This window comes from Rhinoderma darwinii, chromosome 2, assembly GCF_050947455.1.
Source record: "Rhinoderma darwinii isolate aRhiDar2 chromosome 2, aRhiDar2.hap1, whole genome shotgun sequence".
NCBI classification, from domain to species: Eukaryota; Metazoa; Chordata; class Amphibia; order Anura; family Rhinodermatidae; genus Rhinoderma; species Rhinoderma darwinii.
The window spans coordinates 445,808,085-445,835,288 of record NC_134688.1 but is presented as its reverse complement, the minus strand read 5'-3'; the positions used below and the strand labels follow the sequence as shown (position 1 = coordinate 445,835,288).

General features: G+C 43.7%; 1 protein-coding gene across 1 annotated transcript; it reads left to right on the top strand.

Annotated features, from left to right (window-relative positions):
• The first annotated feature begins 11,824 nt into the window (after positions 1 to 11,824).
• Positions 11,825 to 25,114, top strand: SAMSN1 (SAM domain, SH3 domain and nuclear localization signals 1). Its single transcript, XM_075854497.1, has 6 exons — positions 11,825 to 11,978; positions 13,319 to 13,454; positions 16,672 to 16,823; positions 19,351 to 19,551; positions 20,985 to 21,135; positions 23,332 to 25,114. The coding sequence occupies exons 1-6, from the start codon at positions 11,913 to 11,915 to the stop codon at positions 23,529 to 23,531; spliced, it is 906 nt and encodes a 301-aa protein (XP_075710612.1). The 5' UTR covers positions 11,825 to 11,912; the 3' UTR covers positions 23,532 to 25,114.
• The last annotated feature ends 2,090 nt before the right edge of the window (positions 25,115 to 27,204 follow it).

The following is a 27,204-nucleotide window of genomic DNA, read 5'->3' as shown; positions in this document are numbered from 1 at the left end:
AACGCCATTTGGAGGTGACTTTAGAGACAATCACCACTAGGGTCTATTTCTTATGAGATGATTCACAAATAACCGATTACATCTTATTGATATGTGCTGTGAGGGAAATGATAACAGCAGGGACTAAAATGCACTTAAAAGTACATATGTTCTGTACCAGGTTACCCAAAATGGATAAAAAAAAAAGCAAAATAAACAAGTAAAACAACTTAATAACATCAATCTGCAAGGGCAGCAAAGTTCTGTTTTGTTAAAAGACATTGTGCATTTCCAATTTATTGCAGATTAGATATTTCCTAGTAACTGCATAAATCTGTCACTATTTTATCTTCAAAAAATGTATCTTCCAAAAACGAAAAAAAAAAAAACTTAAAGCATCAGGATCACAAAGTCTATAAGCTTACTGATATTAACTGCTACTGTTGAACTCAGAAAACATAAAGCATGCAAAAAAAAGAACTTTCTGTCAGTTTTATTATGTCTCCAAAGGTTCCCCTTGAAAGACAAGAGTAACCTTGATATGCTGAGTTGGCACATGCCAGTGAATTAATGGCAGGACGTAGCTGGAGGAAGGCTTGCAGAAACAAAACAGCGCCAAGGGCTGTGTTCTGCTCTGATCATTAACTAGATGAATCAAAGTGATACATCAAATACACTAATCTGGTGGTGGCCTTTTTACTTTGTTCAAGACCTCTGATATGGAGAGCTCCGCTGTTTTCTGCGGCTGAGAACAGAGCGAGATGCAAAATCAGGGTGTGCTGAGATAATAATCCCAGAACATGCAGCTTTTTTTTTCACCCCCGTGTCTTGCGATGTTTGCCAAGTATGATAGCTTGCTGACACATCAAAAGCCACTTCTGTCTGTTTAGAGGCGAGCAGGAACAGAGATGGAAGCAAGTCTGACAGTGGTAAAGATAATGAGTGAAGGTTTGCCCCCTTTGCATCAGTGTGTGTCAACTTTAAGCATTGCTGGCACTCCGACATACTGCCCTTCCAGGTTTAACTAGGATTGAGTAATCTGACATATTTAAAAATATAAAGAAGAATGTCTTCCTTGGCAATTCCATCAGTTAATGAAATGCACACTTCATGATCTGTAATACAGTATAATAGGCAGGGCCGACTCCAGGTTTATATGGGTCCTTGGGCGACACAGACTTAGTGGGCCCCTTTGCGGGGAAACTCAAGGTGGCAGTAAAACGTCAGAAATCGACAGTTTGTACCCCTATATAGTTAGGACCTGTTTATGCTCCCATGTAGAAGGTAGGCCCCCAGTTTGTGCCCTTGTATAAAAGTTAGGCCCCCTTTATGTCCCCATTCTGATAATGCCACAGTGCCCTATGTAGATAATGCTACAGTGCCATCTGTAGATAATGCCACAGTGCCATCTGTAGATAATGCCACAGTGCCTCTTTGTAGATAGTGCCACACAGCCCCCTGTAGATAGTGCCACACACAGCCATCTGTAGATAGTGCCACACAGCCCCCTGTAAATAGTGCCACACACAGGCCCCTGTAGATAGTGCCACACACATCCACCTGTAGATAGTGCCACACACATCCACCTGTAGATAGTGCCACACACACACCCTTGTAGGTAGTGCCACACCCATCCCCTTGTAGGTAGTGCCACACCCCTCCTCCCTGTAGATAGCGCTATTGAGGCGCCCTCTAGGAGTGGAATCCCCAGCCAGAGTGTTGCCGACGCTATGGTCAGGATTTCCTCTTCTGAAAGAGCCCCTGACATCATTGTCCATACATGCAGACAAGAACAGGAGAAAGAGGCAGCACCCCAAGTTGAAAATATCAGATAGATGGATTAATTCTCCCATATGTGCAATGAAGTAGTGCAACGTTTCAGCTGCTCAATGCAAAGGCTGCAGTGAGCAGCTGAAACGTTGTCAATGACAAAGGCTGCATTGAGCAGCTGAAATTACTTCATTACACATATGGGAGAATAAATCCATCTATTTGATATTTTCAACTTGGAGTGCTGCCTCTTTCTCTTGTTCTTGTCTGCACACTGTGGGATCTTCAAGTCGGATTCCTGGCGGCCGACACCAGTATGCTCTGGAGACTTTGCTGTTCTGCTGTGCTGCCAATACTCCTAAACCCTTGTTCATATATTGATAGCAACTTCAAGGGCTTCTCCAGGACCAGAATCCCCTGCCAGAGTATTTGCCGATGCTCTTCAAAGGGGATTCCGGTCCCAGATGAGCCCCTGATGTTACTGTCCATAGGACCGGAATCCTCTGCCATAGTGTTGCTTATGCTCTTGACAGGGATTCCGCTACTGGAACAGCCCCTGATGTCAATAGCCATATATGGACTATGACGTCAGGGGTTCCTCAAGGAGCAGAATCACTGGACAGAGCGTTGCCGACTCTCTTGATGGGCATTCTGGTCCCAGAGGAGCCCCTGACGTCACTCTCCATATATGTACAGGATTGTCAGGGGCTCCCTCTAGGAGCGGAATCACAGGCCAGAGCATCAGCAATGCTATGGGTGGATTTCGCTCCTAGACACGGGCTCCCTCTTGGAGCGGAATCCCCGGCAAGAGCATCGGCAACGCTCTGGCCAGGGATTCCGCTTCTGGAGGAGCCCCTGACGTCACTGCCCATATATGGATAGTGATGTCAGGGGCTTCTCCAGTAGCAGAATCCCCATCAAGAGTGTAGACAATGCTATGGCAGGGCATTCCATATATGGTCAGAGACATCAGGGGCATCCCCTAGGAGCGGAATCTCAAGCCAGAGCGTCGGCAACGCACTGACCGGGGATTCCGCTCCTGAAGGAGCCATGATGGCAGCATAACTGACCTGTAGTAATTGAAGCAGCAGCATAGCTATGTTTACTTGATGGATAGATAGGAGCGTCTTATAGTATAGTGTTTATCAACTCTGGTCTTCACGCTCCCTCAGAAGGTCATTTTGGTGGTACTGGAGTTAATAAACACTGTAAGGACTCATGCACCTGGGCACAGAACCTGTACAACAGTGCAGGGAGGTCATCTGGTTCCTTAGTACAGGGCCGCACAGGCCCTGTGCACTGCTGTACAGACTGTGTCGAGCACCATATGTACAGAGAAATTTTATGAAAATTTTACGGAATACTTCATACATACTGGTGGGAGACGGATGGAGCATGCCACTATTCTTTTCTGTTTGATTCGTAAGGAGTCCAACATATAAAAAAACTCTACTCTATGCCTGAAATGGAAAGTATACGGAGATACGGTAGAGACCCAGTAAATCTCTATGGCAGCCTATTACGGCTCCATACATAAAGTTGGAATATGTAAAAGAGCCATTCAGGAAGAATCGCGTTTTAAAATTGTCCCTAATGCAATAATTTATGCAGTGACTTCTTTAGGTTGTTTCTACGGAACATACTGTCTTAGGTCTTTCACAATCCAAACGTACAGTCTAAAAAAGTGTCATTGTGGGGGAGGGGGGGTACTAAAGTGTGCGTGGGCACATCTGTCTATTTTTACCGGACCGGCATGATTCACATACAGACATAGGGGTCATTGGCTTACATTTCCTGATATTTACTTTTTTATACTTTGGGCACACTATGACAATATTATTTGAACGTTCTTATTTGGGCACTGTATGGTGGTACTGTTTGAGTCCAGCATGGCACTGTAATTTTTTATTTGGTCATTGTATGGTGGTATAATTTATACATAATTTATATACTGTTGTGTCCTATATGGCAGTATTTGATGGACTATTATTGTCATTGTGTAATGTTATTTTTTTTTTCCTGCAGTCTATTTTTTTGATTCTGTCACTTCTCCTCTTTCCAAAATAAGGGTTGAGAAGTCCCCATAATTTTCTGCACATTGACGTCCTCCAACTTTGGTCTGGAACGTGTTTCGGTAGAGGACACATTGACACCATTAGGCCTCATTTACACGAGCGTGTGCGTTTTGCGCACGCAAAAAAACGCTGCGTTTTGCGTGCGCAAAAGGCAATTGACAGCTCCGTGTGTCATCCGTGTATGATGCGCGGCTGCGTGATTTTCGCGCAGCCGCCATCATAGAGATGAGGTAGTCGACGCCCGTCACTGTCCAAGGTGCTGAAAGAGCTAACTGATCGGCAGTAACTCTTTCAGCACCCTCGACAGTGAATGCCGATCACAATCTACACCAACTTGTGAATAAAAAAAGACGTTCACACTTACCATGAACTGCCTGCTTCCTCCAGTCCGGTCTCCCGGCCGTTGCCTTGGTGACGCGTCCCTCTCTTGTCATCCGGCCCCACCTCCCAGGATGACGCGGCAGGCCATGAGACCGCTGCAGCCTGTGATTGGCTGCAGCCTGTGCTTGGCCTGTGATTGGCTGCAGCTGTCACTTGGCCTGAATTGTCATCCCGGGAGGTCGGACTGGAGGAAGAAGCCGGGAGTTATCGGTAAGTCAGAACTTCTTTTTTTTTTTACACGTATATGTATATTGTGATCGAAAGTCACTGTCCATGGTGCTGAAACAGTTTAAGTCTTTCAGCACCGTGGGCAGTGACTGTCTCCTGACGTCGCGTACCCGAACATTTTTTGCCGGGTTCGGTTAAAACGAGTTCGGCCGAACCCGGTGAAGTTCGGTGCGCTTATCTCTAATTTGACACTCCGTTTGGATGTTTGTAACCAGAAAAGCACGTGGTGCTTTTCTGTTTACATTCATCCTTTTGACAGCTCTTGCGTGATTTTCGCGCATGCAACGCAGGACCGTCAGTGTGGCATGCGTTGTTTTCACGCACCCATTGAAGTCAATGGGTGCGTGTTGCGTGAAAAACGCAAGAATATAGAACATGTCGTGAGTTTTACGCAACGCACTCACGCTGCGCAAAATTCACGCATCGTCTAAACAGCCCCATAGACTATTATAGGTGCGTACGACACGCGTGAAAAGCACGCGCGTCGCACGCGCGTATAATACGCTCGTGTAAACGAGGCCTAACTATGTAAAGCAATAAATTCCCTTAAAATGTACAATAAACATCAAGCCAATGCTTACCAAAGTAAATATATAGGAATGGCCACAATGTCCATTCCTAAAGCCACAGGTCAATAATTGAAGCTACCAGAGAAAGTATATGTCAAATGGGCATGGCTGGCACATTACTTTTGGCATGCATATTGCAGGCAGGCACATTTCTGACCTATCGGCAAGCATTCCCAAGGTATATCCACTTAAGGCCATGTTCACACTTACTTTGGAGTCTCCGCTCTAAGCCTCTGTCGCAAATTTCATCAGGTTTTACTGGAAAAATAGCACTGCATGCAGTACTTTTTTTCTCATTAAAACAATGAACACCGTGACTGAACCCAACGGACCCCATTACAAGTGAATGGGGTTCGTTGGACTGATGGTATGACGCATTTAGGCCTGTGTCGTGGGTTCTGTTATAAACAAAAGCCTTCAGGGATGTGTTAACAGAGCAATAGTGTGACTCAACATGTGCATTAAAATTAAGTGAATCCAGCATGTAAGCTCTCGGTCCATACATGCTACTTGCAATGTTCATGCGACACAGCTCTTAAAATCAAAAAGATCTAAAAAGGAAGTGTACACATGAGTCACGATGGCTCCTGTCCCATAAAATGTCAGTTTTATTGGGCAACCCCCACCACCAGTTGTTTGACTTTTATTTCTGAACGGGTAAAGAAAGATAACATTAACATTTTAATGTCCTCCTAACCCACGCAATGGCACTCGTTCATTAACTTCTGGTGCTATTTTTCAACATGTTAATTATATTACTCTTGTAGAAGGTACTCATCGAGCATTTTCATTTATCAACTTAAACACAAAGGCTTAGTTCACACTAACGTCATGGCTTCCCTTAATAACGGAGCTGTGGCAACTATAACGGATCTGTTCTTGAATAGATCACAATGAATCCTGACAGATCCTATTGAGGTTGGTTAGTCTTCTGTCTATTTTCCCGGTATTTTTGGTGGCATGAACAGCACGGAATGTAAGCTATTCTTATTGTCAAAAATACCGGAAGCCCTGATGGAAAGAGCATAACACGAAGGTGAACAGAACTTTACATAGCCAGAATTATTAAAAACTCCAGCAAAACTATTCATTGGGGAGTCATTCAGACTGCATAATGGATGAAGATTTAGTACCTCGGGCTGCTATATACAGCAACTCCGACGAAGGCCTGTGGGTGATTCAGGCAGATCTCTGTACTCTTTTGAAGATCTGTCTGTTTAACCCACATTGACTGTAGAGACTGTGGAAAAAATTCTAATATAGAGTGCATTTGGAAAGTCTTCAGACCCTTTCACTTTTTTCACATTTTGTTATGCTGAGGCCTTGTGCTAAAACAAAAAAACAAAAAACGAAATTCAAGTTTTTTCCCCATCATTCTGCACTTATTAGCCCATAATGAAAACAATTTTAGAAATTTTAGCAAATAAATTACAAATGAAAAACTAAAATTTTGCATGGACATAAGTATTCAGACCCTTTTCTATGACACTTGAAATTTAGCTCCGGGGGCCTCCCATTTCTCTAGATCATCTTGGAAATGTATCTACACCTTGATTGGAGCCCACCTGTGATAAATTCATTTGATTGAACATGATTTGAAAAGACACCCCCCTGTCCATATAAGGTCTCACAGCTGACAATGCATATCAGAGCAAAAACAAAGCCATGAGGAGAAGAGAACTGCCTGCAGAGCTCAGAGACAGGATTGTGTGGAGGCACAGATCTGGAAAAGGATACAAAAATATTTCTGCTGCACTGAAAGTTCCCAAGAGCACAGTGGCCTCCATAATTCTTAAATGAAAGAAGTTTGGAACAATCAGGATTCATCCTAGAGCTGGCCGCCCCATCAAACTAAGTAATCGTTTTAGAAGGGCCTTGGTAAGAGAGGTGACCAAGAACCCAATGGTCACTCTGGCTGAAATTCAAAGACCCTGTGTGCAGATGGAAGAAACTTCCAGGAGGTCAATCATCACTGCAGCATTCCACCAATATGGCAGAGTGGCCGGAAAAAAACCTCTCCTCGGTAGAAGACACATGAAAGCCCTCCTGAAATTTGCAAAAAAGCACCTAAGGGACTCTCAGACTGTGAGAAACAAGATTCTGTGGTCTGATTAAATCAAAATTTTACTTTTTGGCTTTCCATTCTAAGCGTCAAATCTGGAGAAAATCAGGCACTGCTCATCACCTGCCCACTACCATCCCTACAGTAAAGCATGGTGGTGGCAGCATCATGCTGTGTATTTCTGTGGCTGGGACATGGAGACAGGTCAGGGTTGAAAGAAAGATGAATGGAGCAAAGTACAGAGATATTCTTAATGAAAACCTGATCCACAGTACTCTGGGCCTCAGACTGAGCCGAAGTTTCACCTTCCAACAAGACAATGACCCTAAGCACACAGTCAAGACCACACAGGAGAGGCTTAGGTACAACTCTGTGAATGTCCTTGAGTGGCCCAGCCAGAGCCCTAACATTTGATTTTTTTTTCAAAGGGACACTTGGGGTTTGACGTCATTGGTGGGTGTGTCTTATGGAAGCATGGTTTATCTGGTGGATGTGGCTAGTGGGGCGTGGCTGTCCAGAATTTCTGCATACAAAAAAACGAACAAAATTTCTGCTCTAGTTTGGCTGACAACTACTATGGTGGCTGGAATGTCCCTGGTTATCTGGTTGTATACAGGCAGGTAATGTCTAACTTTATCACTAGGGCTAGGCGATATGTGCTGACCACTACTAGTAGCGCAAAAACCAGCGTAGATAGTGCCACACTCAGTACCCCTTGTGGGTGGTGGTCCACACTGCCCCCAGTAGATATTGCCACATACTGCTCCCTGTAGATAATGATGCCACACACTGCTCCCTGTAGATGATGCCACAGTGTCCGCCGTAGATAGTTCCACATGGCCATACCTGTAGATAGTGCCATCTGTAGATAGTGCCACACAGCCCCCCTGTAGATGATGCCACACAAACCCCCTGTAGATGATGCCACACAGCCCCCATGTAGATGATGCCACACAGCCCACCTATAGATGACGCCACACACAGCCCCTCTGTAGATAGTGCCAAACACCTCCCTGTATATACTGTCACATACTCCCCCTGTAAATAGTGCCACATACTTCCCCTGTAGATAGTGCCACATACTCCCCCTGTAGATAAACCCCCCCCCGTAGATAAAGCCATTGTAGCTCCCTATGTCAGCGAAATCCCCAGCCAGGCATCAGAAATGCTCAGGCCGGGGATTCTGCTGCAGGAGGTGCCCCTGACGTTGCTGCCCTTATATGGAATGTGAAGTCATGGACTAATCCTGGAGCCCTGGAATCCACGGCCAAAGCGTTGCTGATGCCTTGGGTGGGAAGTCCGCTCATAGAGACAGCCCTGTCTGCACTGTCCATCTAAGGGCAATGACGTCAATGGCACCTCCTGCAGCAAAATCCCGGGCCAGGCGTCGGCAGTATTCTGGCTGGTGATTCTGCTGCTGGAGGTGCCCCTGAAGTCACTGCCCTTATATGGACAGTGAAGTCATGGGCTACTCCTGGAGTGACGGAATCTCCGGCCAAAGTGTTGCTGACGCCCTGGCCGGGAATTCCTGAGGACGCAGATACAATTGAATGTAGCAGTTGCCGGGACAAGTCCCAGGACAGTAATTTGCCGGGACTGTCTCTGTAAATTTGGGACAGTCCCAGCAAATTCGGGACAGTTGGCAAGTATGGAAAGGTAACACCTCAATTATAAAGCTGGAGGCAGATCACAAAAGATTCAAATTTGGCAGGAGATAATGGGCACAGTAACCCTCCCTGCACATTCTCCCCTGCACATAACATGACTCTTTATGTGCAAGAATGGAGAGCCACTCTGTAAGATCAGCTCCTGCTCTGGCAGACCCAGTGCATACTTGCATTACATAGATGGCTATCCATTTGAATGGCTGGAATGTAATTCTGCATTTCCCCTGGTGTAACCACTGCAGGAGAAATGAGTTGCTGGCTGAAGCATCCAGCTGATCGCCGAGAGTGAGAGAAGCCAGGCCCGTGGCGATCAGCTGATCACGGCACTGACTTCTTTTTGAAGGGTCATCTTCGGGAGACAACCACTTTAATTAATGAAAACTGGTCAGTTCAGAATGTGTGAGAGAATGGGGACATTTGAGTATAGGAGTTCTGTAGTCAGTCACATCTGCTCTTATTTTAAATCTTTGATTCTCTTCCTCTCTCATTTCAAGCATTTGTTTATTTCTCGTCCCTTCTGTTTGCAGCGCACCAGCAGCTTTGGAACTTTTGAACGGTTTAAGAAACCCTCAATTTCCAAGCCAGAAGACTTGAACGAGGTCTGTTTTCTACCTGCATCTCACTGCATTTGTCTGTACTGTATTAATAATCATACATCTGATCTCAGAATTATTTTTGGAAATTACAGTGTGCCATGTTATTTCATCGGTTTAATGGCCCTGTCTAGTTAGTATGGTTTATACAGTGTATGAAAGGAAAGAAAGATGAAAGTGCTGCTGCTATGAACAGATCAGTGGGGAGCTTCTGTGTTCTATTTTTTTCACTCCTCTGACCTTGAGACTCCTCCTGAGAATTTTTGTCTGTCGAACACAGTAATGACTACAAAAACTTCAAGGGATGCAACAATTAAACCTATTCAGAGCCAAATACTTTTTAATGAGGTAAACAGGTAGGTAGAAAAGATAGATTGTGTTAATTGAGCGCATAAAAGTGAAGCCCCACCTCTGATAATCGTTGGCATCAAATAGTAAAGGGTATGTACACTTTTGCAATCATTGTTTTATTGCTACAATGAATTGACATAAAAAATGAAGCAACTTTACAGATAGTCTTAACTTAAAAAAACATCGACTTGTTTTGTGTATACAGCTCTAATGTCGACCTATGTGTCTCCATGGTTGCAGACTACAAAACAAACCAGTGTGTAGTCTGACCCTGCAGTCTTGGATTACTCTTTTCCATCTGCCCCCTATATTTGTTATTCTATAGACAGCAGAAGAAGGGGCAAATGGAAGGGAGTAACATAGAATGCAGTACTGGACTACTGACTGGGTTGGTTTGTAGTCTGTTACCATGGAGACAAAGTTATGCATAGAATCTATAGACCTAAAACGGTAGAATGTTTTAGCAAGTTTTATTTTTTAGTTTAGATGCATTGGAGTAATAAAAAATAAAATTGGTTGCACAAGTGTACATATCCTCTATATCTGGCATGGACAGCTTCAGTCCACCAAAATGGAAGCTATTGCTTATCAGCGGCTCTTTGCTTGAATTTATACAAGGGGTCCCCTTCTATGACGTCCATATGCTCATATGCTCTAATAGGGCGTATAGATAGGGGCTCTCCTGAGGGGGCAACCCCTTTGAAAGAGGAATTTTCACTTTAATTTTGCATACAAAAGCAGAGAGATATGAAAAAAGATCAAAGTTACCCCTAGGTTTAAATATACTAAGGCCTCATGCACACGACTGTAGCCATGTGCACGGCCGTGATTTCCGGGTCGCCGGGGGTGGAGTCTTACCCGCAAGCCGCCCGCAAATAGTGGGCCGTGCACATGGCAGCGGCCATTATTTGCTATGAGCCTGGACCGCAGAACACGGCCGTAATAAGACTTGCCCATTCTTTCTGCGGTCCGGGCTCCTGGGCCATGCAAGGACCATGGAAACCATGGTCGTGTGCATGGCCCCATAGGAATCAATGGGGCCGCAATTCTCCCGTGGTTTTTTTCGGGGGAATTGCGGCCGCAAAAGCACATTCGTGTGCATGGGGCCTAACGTAACAGCTAGGTCTCTAACATTTCCTTTTACATTTTCCTAACTATTGACTGTGTTAGATGGATAGTAAGGCTGCGTACAGACGTGGAGGATTTGTTAGGGACTTTCCGAGCAGGTTCTACACCGTTAATCAGCGACAAATCATAGTTCAATACATATAATATTACCCCTCTATAAATCCCTTGTAAGGCCACATCTTGAATATGGAATTCAGTTTTGGGCTCCATATTGTAAAAAGGATATAGGAGAACTGGAGAGGGTTCAAAGGCGAATGACTAGATTATTAAATGGGATGGGGGGTTAAAGACTAGAGAAATTGGGCTTGTTCAGCATGGAAAAAAGACGCCTTAGAGGTGATATTATTAACATATATAAATATGTGTGGTCAATATAGAGAACTAGCACATAATCTGTTCTTTCCAAGGACCTTACTAAGGACCAGGGGACATTCATTGCATGTGGAAGAAAGACGTTTCAGACATCAATATAGGAAAGGGTTCTTTACAGTAAGAGTAGTCAAACTATAAAGAGGTAGTGATGGCAGATACTATGTCAGCATTTAAAAAAAAGTCTAGATGATTATTTACTGACGAATGGCATTGAGGGTTATAAATAATCTATCAATGAATTGCGTGTAATTTATTGATAGGGGGACAGAAAGGGGACATCTTATTCTTCACTCTTGTCCTCCATGAACGCGTACAGACTGTCATTAATCTCAGGCTGTATTCGGCTTATGGTGTATAAGACACTGCTTCTGTCCTTATATATTATTATATCACTTTATCTCATGTATGGCGAAATACTGATAATAAGATAACAAGAAGCAGAATGATGGTACTATTTGCACTACCTGGAGTCACTCACTCCTTAGCAGGAGATCATGGAGTGCTCCACGACAGCTGCAACTATTTTTGCTCCATTTGCTATCTAGCTCCGTGTAATGATGTTAATATTTACAAAAAATATATTATCTTATCTTTTTCTCACTGGGTCTGACCTAAATAATGTGAATTCTTTATATAAACAGCTTGGTGATACTGGAAGCATTTTTGAAGCCGGAGGAGGAGGAGGAATCTCTGATGGCGACAAGGCATCAAACAATGCTGGAAGTCTGACTAAGAAAATGAAAGCCATATCCCTGACCATGCGGAAAAAGATGGGGAAAAAGTATATTAAAGCTCTTTCAGAGGTATGGAAGTTAGGCCTAAGTCACAAGACTGTGGTTTCTTGTCCTGTGTGCTAACCGCAATTTTGTGAATATCACACAGATCCATTCATTTATATTGCTCCATGCACACGACCGTAATGTTCAGGGATCCGTGAGGGGCCCACGAGCCGTGGCTGCAAAAACTCAGGACATGTTATTTTATGGTCCGTATTTCTGTCACGGACTCATCGTGCATGACCGTTTTTTGCGTACAGATGGACCGCAAATACAGAAAACTGATTTGTGGTTTTGCGGACGGCAAAATCACCACGTTGTTTGTATTAGGCCATACTACTATTCATAGAAAACTTTATATTGGGCTTTTTCTAGTCGCTCCATGCTCCCCTCCAAAGCAAAACTCTGCAACATTATAAACATAATTTTTCTCCAGGTTCACTTAAAAATGTAGGGGCTTCTAAGCAATATGATGCATTGCACCTGTGCTGTAATGGCCCATAGTAGAAAAAGTGACAACCGCTGCTGTTGGCTAAACGTACTCGGAATTGCTATACTAACATAATGGAAAATATCCTCAAGCTGCTCTTTGCATATATGGATGTTGTTTCTACTCATGTACATCTAAGCACATGTTTGTGGGGTATTCTGCCTAGTAACATTTATGGCATTATAAAATATGCCATACAGATGTCTGTTCGGTGGGGGTCCTGGAGCTGTAACACTGTATGGATCTGGAGAGGAAAAAAAAAAAAGAGAAGCCTGGCAATGTTTGCCATACATGCAAGCAGTAAGTATATGAAGGGTGATGGAAAGAGTCAAGCAGTCTCACTCGGCTGTGATAGGTCTCTCTAATAGATTTCAATGGTGATTGCACTGCAGAATCGTTCATGTTACTCGTCGGAATAGACCTCTATTCTTAAAGGGGATTTCCAAGATGTCCTATCCTTGGATTGGCTATTAATGTGTAATCGGAGGGAACCGTCCCCTGGGGCTTGAATGTAGCTGAGCTGCAGTACCAGGTAAAGCCACAGTTGTGTCCTATAACAACACTGTATTTGGCCGCTGCTTGCTGGAGCCCCTGAGTTTTGTTGATTGCTGGGATTCCCGGGGGTCAGACTTCACCCGATCACAAATTGATGGCCTATCCTAAGAACAGGCCATCAATTGACATTCCTGGAAAATACCTTTAAATTAATATTATCACCCATCTTTTTGGGATATGCACTGGAGGTAAGCAATGTATATATGTTCTTGAGGTGTTTTGTACTGCAAGTTACTCTGTAAAGTTTATAGATGACCACTTATATAAATATAATCTGAATTGTCATTTTATTACTTACCACTTGATTTTCTATTTTTTTCAGAGTGACGATATTGAAGGGACTTTTTGTTACCGAGATAGTGAGTCCACTGGAGGACACGCCACAGAAAAAGTCACTCTCAGAGCCAGTGAATCTGTTGAAAGTCTTTATAGTCTGAACAGTGGTCAGAGCTCATCCAGTAAGTGTCTAGAAAAATGCCTTCAAATGGGCACCAGTCAAATAAATTTATATACTCACCATATGGCTGGTATTGGTTTATTTTCATAGCAATCATATGTGGATATTAGTGCTTAGAGACCACCAAATGGCAAGAGGGTGTTCCAGAAGTCCCAATAAAATCATTAATCCCTTATTACTAGATGTAAAAAATCAGGTTACATCTGAAAGACCCTTCCAGCCTTAACCATAACTTTATTCCTTCTTTTCTCACTTATGCACATAACTCAAAATCATTTTCTGTATTAAATTTATTATTGGAAACCAGGGACATAACAAGTAATCATAAGACCCCATAGCGAAACTTTTAAGGAGGCCCCGCTCTCCAATGACCAAGATCAGCAATGTCTGTGTAAGAAATACAAAGGCTGTGGTTATAATGGTCATTACTTTGACCCTGTGTCTTTATCTCTCTTTGTTGGCCTCTTAATACTTCTAGTATCCACTGCCTACTGTCCATCCCATACCGCTAATCTCTGAGGCTCCTTTAGTAGTGGAGATGGGGTCCCTCAGCTGCTGTGCCCTATCGCAGGTGGTGCTATAACTGATACCCTGGTAGTTACACCCGTGATGTTAATCTATTGATTAGTTCGAAAAGAGGAACATTTCAGAAAAAAATGAGATAGGGAGATTTGGGTCAAATGTGGGAATTGTCCCTCTAATATAGATATACTTGGTAGGTATGCACATGGCTAGTTTGATAAAGTTATATATAGCATGATATGATGCACTAATACGGTATTTTATAAAGTGGTATATAGCGTTCAGAAATTATCCACTTTATGCACATGGCTGTATTAGGGCTCTGTGCAACCTCTGTGCTGTATAGAGACGTGATATGGGATCCATAGACTTCTATGGGACTCTGCTATAGGCAGGGGCATAACTAGGAAAGACTGGGCCCCATAGCAAACTTTTGACTGGGCGCCCCCTTCCCTGGGTATCACACAACCACCCCTTGTAGATAGTGCCTCCCTATAGATTCCGCCACACAGTGCCCCTATAGATAGCACCATACAGCCCCCCTGTAGATAACGTCATACAGCCCTCCCCCTGTAGATAACGCCATACAGCCCTCCCCTGTAGATAACGTCATACAGCCCTCCCCTGTAGATAATGTCATACAGCCCTCCCCTGTAGATAACGCCATACAGCCCTCCCCCTGTAGATAATGTCATACAGCCCTCCCCTGTAGATAACGCCATACAGCCCTCCTCTGTAGATAACGTCATACAGCCCTCCCCTGTAGATAACGCCATACAGCCCCCTCTGTAGATAACGCCATACAGCCCTCCCCCTGTAGATAACGCCATACAGCCCTCCCCCTGTAGATAACGCCATAAAGCCCTCCCCCTGTAGATAGCGCCATACAGCCCTCCCCTGTAGATAACGTCATACAGCCCTCCCCCTGTAGATAACACCATACAGCCCTCCCCCTGTAGATAACACCATACAGCCCTCCCCCTGTAGATAACGCCATAAAGCCCTCCCCCTGTAGATAGCGCCATACAGCCCTCCCCCGTAGATAACGCCATACAGCCCTCCCCTGTAGAGAACGGCATACAGCCCTAAACCCCCCTGTAGATAACGCCATACAGCCCTCCCCCTGTAGATAACGCCATACAGCCCTCCCCCTGTAGATAACGCCATAAAGCCCTCCCCCTGTAGATAGCGCCATACAGCCCTCCCCCGTAGATAACGCCATACAGCCCTCCTCTGTAGATAACGTCATACAGCCCTCCCCCTGTAGATAACGCCATACAGCCCTCCCCCTGTAGATAACGCCATACAGCCCTCCCCTGTAGATAACGCCATACAGCCCTCCCCTGTAGATAACGCCATACAGCCCTCCCCTGTAGATAACGCCATACAGCCCTCCCCTGTAGATAACGCCATACAGCCCTCCCCCTGTAGATAACGCCATACAGCCGTCCCCCTGTAGATAACGTCATACAGCCCTCCCCCTGTAGATAACGTCATACAGCCCTCCCCCTGTAGATAACGCCATACAGCCCTCCCCCTGTAGATAACAGCATACAGCCCTCACCCTGTAGCAAACGGCATAAAGCTCCCCCCTGTAGATAACGCCATACAGCCCTCCCCCTGTAGATAACGCCATACAGCCCCCCCTGTAGATAACGCCAGACAGTCCCCCCTGTAGAGAACGCCATACAGCCCTAAACCCCCCCTGTAGGTAACGCCATGCAGTCCCCAACAAAAAACGGCCTATAGTTTGTCCTACAAAAGACATGCATCCCCTATCCACGGGATAGGGGATACATGTGTGATTGCTGGCAGTGATAAGGAGAACGTGGGACCGAAAGTCCCCCTAAGTTCTCCATGACAAACCTCGGACTTCCGGCATCTGCGCAGTTCAATAAAAATGAAAGGAGCGCTGGTCACGCATGCGCACAAGCGCAACCGTTGCGCAATTAATTTCTATGGAGCTGCCGACACAGACCTCGGAAGTCCGAGGTCTGTCATGGAGATCTTCGAGGGACTTTCGGTCCCCCGTTCTCCTCATCACTGGGCGTCCCAGCGATCACACATGTATCCCCTATCCTGTGGAGCCTGAACAACCCCTTCAGTGGCGTCGCGCCATAGCGGCTGCTAGCAGAGCCTCCGGCCATGGGAGGGGGTGCACGTGCCGGCGGGCGGCATGTGCCCCCTCATGCTGCGGGCCCCGTAGCAGTCGCTGCAACTGCTACTGCAGTAGTTACGCCACTGGCTATAGGTATAATTATGATAGATAAAAAATGGTGGCATTGAGTCTGGGGTAGAATTACCCCGTAATGTGTCACCATACAGCGGCACGTAGAGTACCTACAGCTCCATAGTACAAAGCTGCAAGGACTTTGTAAGCCTCCCTATAGCCTCCTGCACATGACTCTGCTGTGCGCTCATTACACACTAGTGTCGAAAGTATCTCTTCTCACATATCCTGCTTGCTAAAATCCAGAATGAATCCTGAAGAAATAAAAAGATAAAACAGTGGATCAAGAAGATGGGTAAACATTCGGGAAGTTTTCTTTTGTGAAAAGAAATGGAATGGAGAATGAATCAGTTCCTCGAATGTTAGCGAGAAACAAGCTTTATATCCAATACCAGTGTATTTAATGCAATAAAAAAGTTCCACTTTGTAACAAAAACATTTATATAACTGTAAACCTTTATTATAGGTGGTGTCACCAGCTGTTCTGATGGAACCAGTAACAGGGATAGCTTTAGACTTGATGACGACATCCCTTATACTGGTCCATTCTGTGGTCGAGCAAGAGTCCATACTGACTTCACCCCCAGCCCATATGACACAGAGTCCCTGAAAATCAAGGTAAAGCACAAGATAAAATGGAAAAAACTGCTTTTGGTTTGAGTTAAATGCATCGCACGGTTTTGTGATTATAGTTATGTAATAATATAGTCTGTAGTCTGGTTACGCAGTGGTCTTTTACCTGTGACTCTAAGGGCATGCCCCCACGTGGCGGATTTCCTCCGCAACTGTCCGCATCAATGCCGCACAGAATCTGCGTTGCAGATTCTGCGGCGGATCTGCCCAAAATGTGCAGTTAATTGATGCGGACTAGCTGCTGCGGACTGCGGGAAAAGTGCTTCCCTTCTCTCTATCAGTGCAGGATAGAGAGAAGGGACAGCACTTTCCCTAGTGAAAGTAAACTAATTTCATACTTACCGGCCGTTGTCTTGGTGACGCGTCCCTCTTTCGGCATCCAGCCCGACCTCCCTGGATGACGCGGCAGTCCATGTGACCGCTGCAGCCTGTTATTGGCTGCAACCGTCACTTAGACTGAAACGTCATCCTGGGAAGCCGGACTGGAGACAGAAGCAGGGAGTTCTCGGTAAGTATGAACTTCTATTTTTTTTACAGGTTGCTGTATATTGGGATCGGTAGTCACTGTCCCGGGTGCAGAAACAGTTACTGCCGATCGCTTAACTCTTTCAGCACCCTGGACAGTGACTATTTACTGACGTCTCCTAGCAACGCTCCCGTAATTACGGGAGCCCCATTGACTTCCTCAGTCTGGCTGTAGACCTAGAAATACATAGGTCCAGCCAGAATGAAGAAATGTCATGTCAAAAAAGCAAGAAGCATCCGCAGCACACATAACATGTGCATGACAGCTGCGGACTTCATTGCGGAATTTAGAATCTCCATTGAAGTCAATGGAGAACTTCCGCAATGAGTCCGCAACCAGTCCGCCACTGGTCCGCAACATCCATTGTATGCTGCGGACACCAAATTCCGCACCGCAGCCTATGCTCCGCAGCGGAATTTTCAGCCTCGTCTAAACGAACACTGCTAAATAAAAGTGGAAGTCAATGGACAAACGGCTCCGCTGCGGATTAACGCTGCGGAGTGTCCGCAGCGGAATTCAAGTGCAATTCCGCTACGTGTGAACATGGCCTAAGGGGGGATTTACAAGAGCGTGTGTGTTTTGCGCACGCAAAAAACGCGGCGTTTTGCGTGCGAAAAAGGCACTTGACAGCTCCGTGTGTCAGCCCCGTATGATGCACGGCTGCGTGCTTTTCGCGCAGCCGCCATCATTATGACACTCCGTTTGGATGTTTGTAAACAGAAAAGCACGTGGTGCTTTTCTGTTTACATTCATAGTTTGACAGCTGTTGCGCGAATCACGCTAGTCCCACGGAAGTGCTTCCGTGTGGTATGCGTGATTTTCATGCACCCATTGACTTCAATGGGTGCGTGATGCGCGAACAACGCAGAAATATAGAACATGTCGTGAGTTTTACGCAACGGACTCACGTTGCGCAAAAATCACGGACTGTCTGCACGGCCCTATAGACTAACATAGGTCAGTATGACACGCGTGAAAATCACGCGCGTTGCACGGACGTATATCACGTTCGTGTAAATAAGCCCTAAAGCTGTTGTGGGACAACAACTCCCAATTTTCACTGAACACTATCAGAACATGATTGGAGTTGTATTCTTCTCATAAAAGTGACAGAGCCCAAATAGCAGGCCACTGTTCTCTAATATGCATGTAAAAGGCTTAGTTTTGTTGTCTTTGGCCAATTTGCAAATAATGTGAGACCGGCACAGTTATGCATAGCCATAGATTTAAAGGGGTTGTCCAGGATTAGAAAATTCTTCCAAAAATAGCTCCACACCTGTCCACAGGTTGTATGTGATATTGCAGTTCAGCCCCATTCACTTCAGTGTAGCTAAGCTGCAATACCAGACACAACCCATGGACAGGTGTGGCACTGTTCCTGATAGAAATCAGCCATGTTTTTTTTAATTCTGGACAACCCCTTTAAATTATAATATTCTAGCTTCCTGCAACCGCCACTAGGGGGAGTTTAGGAGCTTGCTGCATACATGTAAACACTGAACTCAATAATAAAACATTATGCAGTACCAATAATTTTGATACATATTTTTGTGCTCCTGATTGGCCGTGTTTAACATAAAAGATATAAAGGAATCCAGATATGTCTCTTACCACCAGCATACTGCTCATCTAAGTCTCTGTTCACACTGCCATTAGGATTCTGTCAGATTTCTGTAGCCCTTTGACGGACAGAATTGAGTCGTCTCTTGCACGATTCTTTCCATGAAAAACAATAGAAAAAACTAAACCTGATAGACCAATTGAAAGTTAACACAATTAATCCATTATAGCCATCATACCATATGGTTCCTGTAATAACAGAAGTCACGACAGCGGTGTGAACAAAGTCCAAGCTGGTAATTATTGATTAATGTTTAATTGTAGCTAAAAAAGGAATCATATTGTTCTTTTAATCAACAGTCGCCTCTGTTTGCTCCAGTTTATGGTGGAGTGTTCTTTATCATTGTTTATTCATATGTTTTTCAGAAAGGCGACATAATAGATATCATCTACAAAACACCCATGGGCATTTGGACTGGCATGCTCAACAGCAAAGTTGGAAATTTTAAATTTATTTATGTGGACATCATATCTGAGGAAGAAGCTCCCAAGAAAATAGTAAGAAGGAAAAGTAAGCGACCAAGGCCAAAAACATTGCAAGAACTTCTGGAAAGATTCAGTTTACAGGTAAGAAGTGGAGAATGATATAGGAGCCGACCTACTGCTGGTTATCTTGTTACCTCTTATACATTCTTCTGTTAGGATCATTCTAAAATTAATGGGGTTCCCCACTTTGGGCAATCTCGACTTGTTAGAAGGGTCTATCTTTAACAATAAGCTGATCACACAGTGTCCCCATGCTTGGACCCCCAGCGATCAACTGTAATCTGTGAGAAAACCAAGCAGTAAGGGTTTAATTTCCCTGCAGCGCCACCACAGGAAAATTGAAGCATTACACAGTGCCTAATCACATCAATGGGTTGTCTGCGTAGTGCAGGTCATCCATAGCGAAATACTGTTTTTGTAACTTTCTCTACTTTGCCCAAGAAATGAGGATTCTGAAGAGGGGACCCCTCTATTAACTCAGAATTCCCTAGTAGAATATATGAAAATGTCCTTTCTAAACAGGACCAACTCTTTTAATCCTGCCTCTTATGCATATTAGATATGTACATGTCCCGGGTGCAGTAGGGTTTAAAGGGGTTGTCCAGGTTGGGGGCTGTTTTTTATACTAATAACCTATCCACAGGTCATCAGTATACAGTATGATCAGTATATGATCATTGGGGGTTCAACACCCGGACCCAGTACCAATCAGCTGTTCCGGCTGCCACCGGGTACCGGAATCTATGCAGGGTCGCTGCTGGAAGCAGAGGCCTCCGTCCACTGCATAGCGGCTGTGCTGCAGTACTGCAGTTCTGCTACTAATATTTAAGTGAATAGATGCAGAGCTGCAGTAACCCAGCACGGCCGCTATACAGTGGACATATCTATCTGCATACAGCAGCGACCCTGCATAGCCTTCGGTGCCCGGAGACAGCCATAACATCGATAGGTGCAGGTCCGGGTGTTCGACCCCCACTGTGGATAGGTTATCAGTATAAAAAACAGCCCCCAGCCTGGACAACCCCTTTAAGGCTCTGTTCACATCTGCGTTGCTATTTCAGTTTTTTTCTTCTGTCATAGTAAAATAAAAATGAAAATAACGGCGGTGGTGGATCCGTCACATAACGGACACCAACGGCGCCCGTCGGACCATATTGCCTTTAATGGGTTCTGTTGGGTATCCGTCATAGTGTCTGTCATTTTACTAGAAAAAGCAGCGCAGCATGTGGTGCTATTTTTTCCGGAACTTTGTCCAGAATCTGCAATGGAGGCTTCTTATCTCCATCGCAAATGTGAACACAGTCTAAGCCCTATTTGTCATGTGCCACTTTTTAGCAAACCACATGACAAAAACAGCACTTCTTATCATGGGATTGTCAGAAAAAAACAGATTGTGATCTAGATTTTATCTTTCCATATCTTAAGGCGCGTGTGTGAATGTACAGTTCTTATGTAATTAGTATACAGTGATCATATGGATGTTGGTTTTTCTACCCTGCTGCCATGTCTCACAGGAATACATGTCAAGCCTTCTATTGAATGGATATGAGACATTGGAAGATCTAAAGGACATAAAGGAGAGTCATCTCTGTGAGCTCAACATCACAAACCCTGAAGAAAGAATGAGGCTTCTGATTGCCATTGAGAATTTGCAAGATTGTGACTGTGAGTTCCAGTTATTCCATGTTGCATTACCTCAAGAACAACCATTTCTTCCTGCACATGAGCTCTGATGTTTACTATGTTTAGATTGTCAGCAAAAATCAATTATCCTATTAACATGTGAGCTCGGCTAGACATTAGTCAATTCTACAAAGAATGGAGAGATAAGCGGCTAATAGATTGCACTATTGCCGCTTATCTCAGAGGAAACAACAACATTTAGACAAGAGAGATCAAGCTGTCCATCAACAGATGTCACATAAAGCTGGCCATGAACATAAAACAACTATCAGGGGACTGCTGTCTTCCTTGACTTTTCTGATCAGTGTGTCCCCCTACTGGAGATGTCTGGGATATATCTGTGCTGTCCCTTTAAACATAATACTGTTGGTGGATCCCATTGAAATCGATGGAATCCATAGGCAAGAATCTTATGTCTATGACCAGCTTGAGGCTCTGGTTGCTGCCAAAGACCTTTAAGGGTGGTGTGTGGCATCATAACTTGGCATTTGGGTATGAGCCCATCCCTAATAATGTTTATCTGCTATGTATATGCAGAAGTGAATTTGTTTCATTAGTTTGCCCTGCAAATGCTTCAATATTTGGTTTATGGACGATTAAATGATAAAAGAATCCCCCTCAAAATATATGTGCATCTAAATCTGAAAAACCTATACACATGACATTATCTTCAGGTGCTCTTTCTCAGCAGGATTCAAGGCAGGTCTTCACTTCGAAAATACACGCAGGATTAGACTTTATAGGTCAGAGCTTCATAGGAGTTTTAAGTAATCCTACGAAAGTTAATATAAGGACAGACGAGAAGCATTAGGAAGATTCATGGGATTATAGGTGCCGAAAATGTCAAACTCAAGAATCTGTTTCTATAGAGCCATACTTGTATGTGTAACTCTTAAAATATTTATTCTGTACTTTATAAAGGTAACTAGTGTTATATAGGATCTAAAGCTTTATTTGAGATATTTTATTGAAGTTTCATGTAGACATTATAAATTCTGCAGTACGAGTGTTGACCTGTAGGGTCACAAAATGTTCATGCTTTTGTTTCTCTTATTTTTACATACACAAATATTGGCAAATTTTGAAGGTACCCAGGGGCATGGACCTGTCCCAGACTCACTGAAAATATTCAGAATCCACGTTTATACCGAAAACCAAAATTTTCTCATTACAAATTAATGGACATTTTTGTAATACATGCATGTCCTCTAATATAAGAGCATCTCGCTGCATATAATACTTTGATATATGGAAAAATCCTGTCCAAATAGCCTATACAGTTACCAGCACTGTACAATATCACAAAAACACATATATATATATATATATATATATATATATATATATATATATATGATGACGATGACTGCAAGCAGTATGCAGTGATCTCCCAACACAGGACTGTGGCAGAAGAGTACGTGGGAATTTGCTGCAACAACCTACATTGAGTTTCTCAACATTAGCTGCATCGCATCTGTAACCAGTACACTGGCCCAGTACTTCATATGTATAGCCTCTCACTATTAATTCAGTACGAACAATAGATAGATAGATAAATGGATGGATAGATAGATAGATAGATAGATAGATAGATAGATAGATAGATAGATAGATAGATAGATAGATAGATAGATAGATAGATAGATAGATAGATAGATAGATAGATAGATAGATAGATAGATAGATAGATAGATAGATAGATAGATAGATGGATAGATAGATGGATAGATAGATGGATAGAGGGATGGAGGGAGGGGGAGGGATGGATAGATAGATAGATAGATAGATAGATAGATAGATAGATAGATAGATAGATAGATAGATAGATAGATAGATAGATAGATAGATAGATAGATAGATAGATAGATAGATAGATAGATAGATAGATAGATAGATAGATAGATAGATAGATGGATGGATGGATGGATGGATGGATGGATGGAGGGAGGGAGAGGGAGAGAGAGAGAGAGAGAGAGAGAGATAGATAGATAGATAGATAGATAGATAGATAGATAGATAGATAGATAGATAGATAGATAGATAGATAGATAGATAGATAGATAGATAGATAGTCCCCATTTATCCATATTCCATATCCTCTCAGTGGTACATTTGATTTCTGCTGTTTTTAAGAACATGGAACTACGGCGAATAATGTTTCTGTTGCTTTTTTGAAAGGTGAACAAGAAACTGGCAATGAGTCGGTGCCCCTGACGCTCAGTCCTGACACTGCAGCAAACAAATGTGAACTAAGTGACTGTCCAAGAGATTCAGGATGTTACATTACATTGGAGAATTCAGAAAACAGCAAATTTGATGTCGAGTCAGAAAAATTGTGTGAATCTGTACAGAAAATCCGCATTACTGAATCCCTCTAACAAGCCGTCTCTTGGACATTTGTCAGAAGCCGCTGTACAATCCGGTTATCACCTTTCCACTTGGTCGGCTTGTCAGCTCTTCACAGACTGTTAAGGTGTGAGGTTCATGTGACAGATCTTCAGTCTATGAGTATTTATTAACAATGTACAAATAAAACTGTGGATGGATCTGAGACCTGGTGGACAGGCTAAAGCAAAGTATAGTCACTGTGGGGAGGCATTTCGCTTGGCAGCAGCAGTTTCCGGGTGAGCTCAGGTATCCTCTTAAAATGACAGAAAAAAGGCACAAATTGATCAAAAATTGGGCACAATATTTAGTAATGTATTGCATCATTTGCATACAGATGTAGCAGAGCTAAATTTGTAATTTAGACTGGTTGTCCCATCTGGACTATTTCTTCTCTAGATGAGGACCCGCTGGCGGTCAGTAGATTAATGTTGGTTCGGCACCTGAAACAGTTATCGCTATGGGAAGTTGTGGGCATCTGCAAATTTTTTCAGGGAAGTAAGGTTCCCCCATAACGTCAATGTGCCCTATTATTGCAGAGTTTTTCCTGAGAGTTTATTTAAACATTGTGGTTGAGGTGCAGTAAGAACTATATCGAAAAACGGATCTGAAAACTGCATTTGCTTGTACCGCAATTTGATGTTTTTCGATGTGGTTGCGTTTTCACTGCTTCGAAAAATGAATCATATCGCATGCGGTTTTCTGGTGCGGTTTTTTTATACGTTCTAACTGCACCTCAACCGCAACATGTGAATGGTCATGTAATATAACAACCCCTTTACTGTTTTTTTAGTGCACTGTAATAACGCAGATAACGGAGGTATACCTATAGCAAAAAGCAAAAAAATCTTCACAATGTGCCAAGTGACTAGTGCACTCTAAAAAATTGCTTGTCTTCAAGTTCCAATTGAGGCAATTTTTTTCCCAATACTTTACAACACTATTAATTTCAAAAAGGGTAGAGTAATAAGGCAGGCAACCTTTAGCGTTGAGGTGTGGGCAAGACAGGGGAATTATCCTATTGTGCAGTAGTCCAAGTACAGCCATTTTCCTTAGTCGTCCATAGATATTATGATCATGGGTACAGGGGAAACCAGATGGCTACGTTATGATTTTTTTTTTTTACCCCAAAATGAGTGGTGCCAGAGGTGTTAGTGGCTCTCTCCATAGAAATAACAAGCACATTCATGTGCATGGTAATGGAGGAACTAGGGCAGGTATCCATCTGATGTTGATAGGCAGTTATATCATAATTGTAGTACACTGTAGCCAAGGGGAAAATGCCCTCCTGCCCTTGACCTTGAGTGGGCTTCTCTCTCCTTGCTGAGGCATCATCTACCTCTCATACTTCAGAAGAAGCCACAGGATGAAGAGAAGTAGCAGAGCCATAAAACTCATCTCCAGAAGTTTAGTTAAAGAGCCAATGGGGAAATATTCTCATTATGGTATTCCATCCACAAACAACTTATTTCATAACGCCCTTGTAGGGTGATCTTGTTGAAGAAGCGCCTATGACATCAATATGACCATGCGCTGTATGACTAAATCAAGTTCAATTCTTCAAGACACTCATTTCTGCTTCAAGGAACTTTCCTGCTGAACGGATGTAACTAATCATAAGCGTTTTTGAGAATTAAGCAGCAGTAAAATTCCGATCATAAAATAGTAATGAATTTTAATATATGTAGCAGAGTCTAATATGTCATTCAACTCCTTGGAGTATCATCATCATGTACAGCCCTATATAAAACCAAAGTTAATTCATAGTGATATCATGGGTTGTGCTAAATAACAATTTCAGCTCTGCTTCATCTGACAATATCTCTGCTTCAGCTATAAAATACTTTGTTTTACATTGTAAACAATGACATATATTGGATATTACAACACAAGGGATATTATTTGTTAGGAAAAATGTCACATTCCAAATTGCAGTACCCGAGGTTGCAGTGTCAGAACGTGCCCCACCACCCCCATCCCTTAGGGTAGGAACTACCACAGTGGAAACACTGCGGATTTTCTGCAAAGTATTGCATTGCGGAAACTCAAATAAATATATAGACTCTAAACAGAGTTGTGTTAATGGCTGGGGATTGCTTTAAAGTATCACTGTCCCCCTAACAAATCAAATAGGCAGCTCCATACGCAGATAGTTATGGCACAAAAAGAAAAAAAGAGCTTTTAACGCCAGTGTATCAATATATAAAAAGGTTATAAATTTTATTTGGACAGACAACATATACATTAAAATTAGTACAAAAAGAATGACTCTAGAATGTTGCGGAGACCGCACTCACAAGCTGCTGCACACAATAGTCTATGGGCAAGCATATACCCAGCACTGTATAAACCACCCCACAGTTTAAAGTCAAAGACAATGCATAACATAGGGTTTAAATGGTCAGATCAAGGAACTTACCCATGTGTGAGACAGAAAGTGAAGGAGTGTCTGCTCCGCCGTATACCCCGACGCGCGTTTCACTTCGAAAAGCTTCCTCAAGGGGATGTGTAACTGTGTGTGTCCCACCATTATCCCTTTATAGTGTCCATATCCTCTGATTACAATTGTGCCCAGCGGCGCATGAACGCTGAAGCAGACGGAAGCGAGGCAGACCCCACATCCGGCTCCAGGCACGGCAGCGCACATCCGGAATCCCGACGCGTAACGGGAATTCCGGACATGCGCAATGCGCCCATGGAGACGGAGGGGGGATGCCCCGCATCAAGCCGCCGCAACGGACATGCGCACAGCACCGCCGAATCAAGGACAGTGGGATCTGTCACGGTATGTATCCCCGGGCCGATGATCAAGACATTCACATGTCAGATGTATTGCGGAAACTCAGCAGCATAATACAGTAGCAGCAGAGTGGATAAGGTTTCAACAAATCTCATCCACACACAGCGGAAAAAATCAGCCAAATAAAACGTTTATAAATTTACCTGCGGTGCGGTTTTTGACGCCACAGCGTGTCAATTTATGCTGCGGAATCGCTGCTCTTCTGTTGCAGGTTTTCCCAATTGAATTCAATGTGGTAAAACCCGCAACAAAGTGCTATTTGTTGCGACTTTTGTGGTGGAAACGCTGTGATTCCGCCCCAAAAATCGCAAAAAATTTAAAAATAAATAAAAAAAATTAAATATAATAAATAAAGCTCATACTTACATTAGTCCGTTTCATCCCATGTGACTATTGCAGCCAATCACAGGCTGCAGTAGTCACATGGACTACAGCATCAGCACCTGGAAGAGAGAGACTCGTCACCATGACTACAGGCGGGTAAGTTGAATTTTTTTTTTATCGCTGCAGGATTTCCGCAGTGGAAATGCCGCCCGATAAACTGCACCACAATTTGGCGCAGTTTTTCGGTCAGAATTCACTGCGGCTACCAGGGCGGATACGCTGTGTAGTTTTACGCATCGTATTCACCCTGATTTCGCTGTGTGTGCTCTTACCCTAAGGGCAGATACAGACGAACGTTGCGTTTTTGCGCGTGCAAACCACGCTGCGTTTTGCGTGCGCAAAAACCATTTGACAGCTGCGTGTGTCATCCGTGTCTGATGCGCGGCTGCGTGATTTTCGCGCAGCCGCCATCATAGAGATGAGGCTAGTCGACGGCCGTCACTGTCCAAGGTGCTGAAAGAGCTAACTCTTTCAGCACCCTC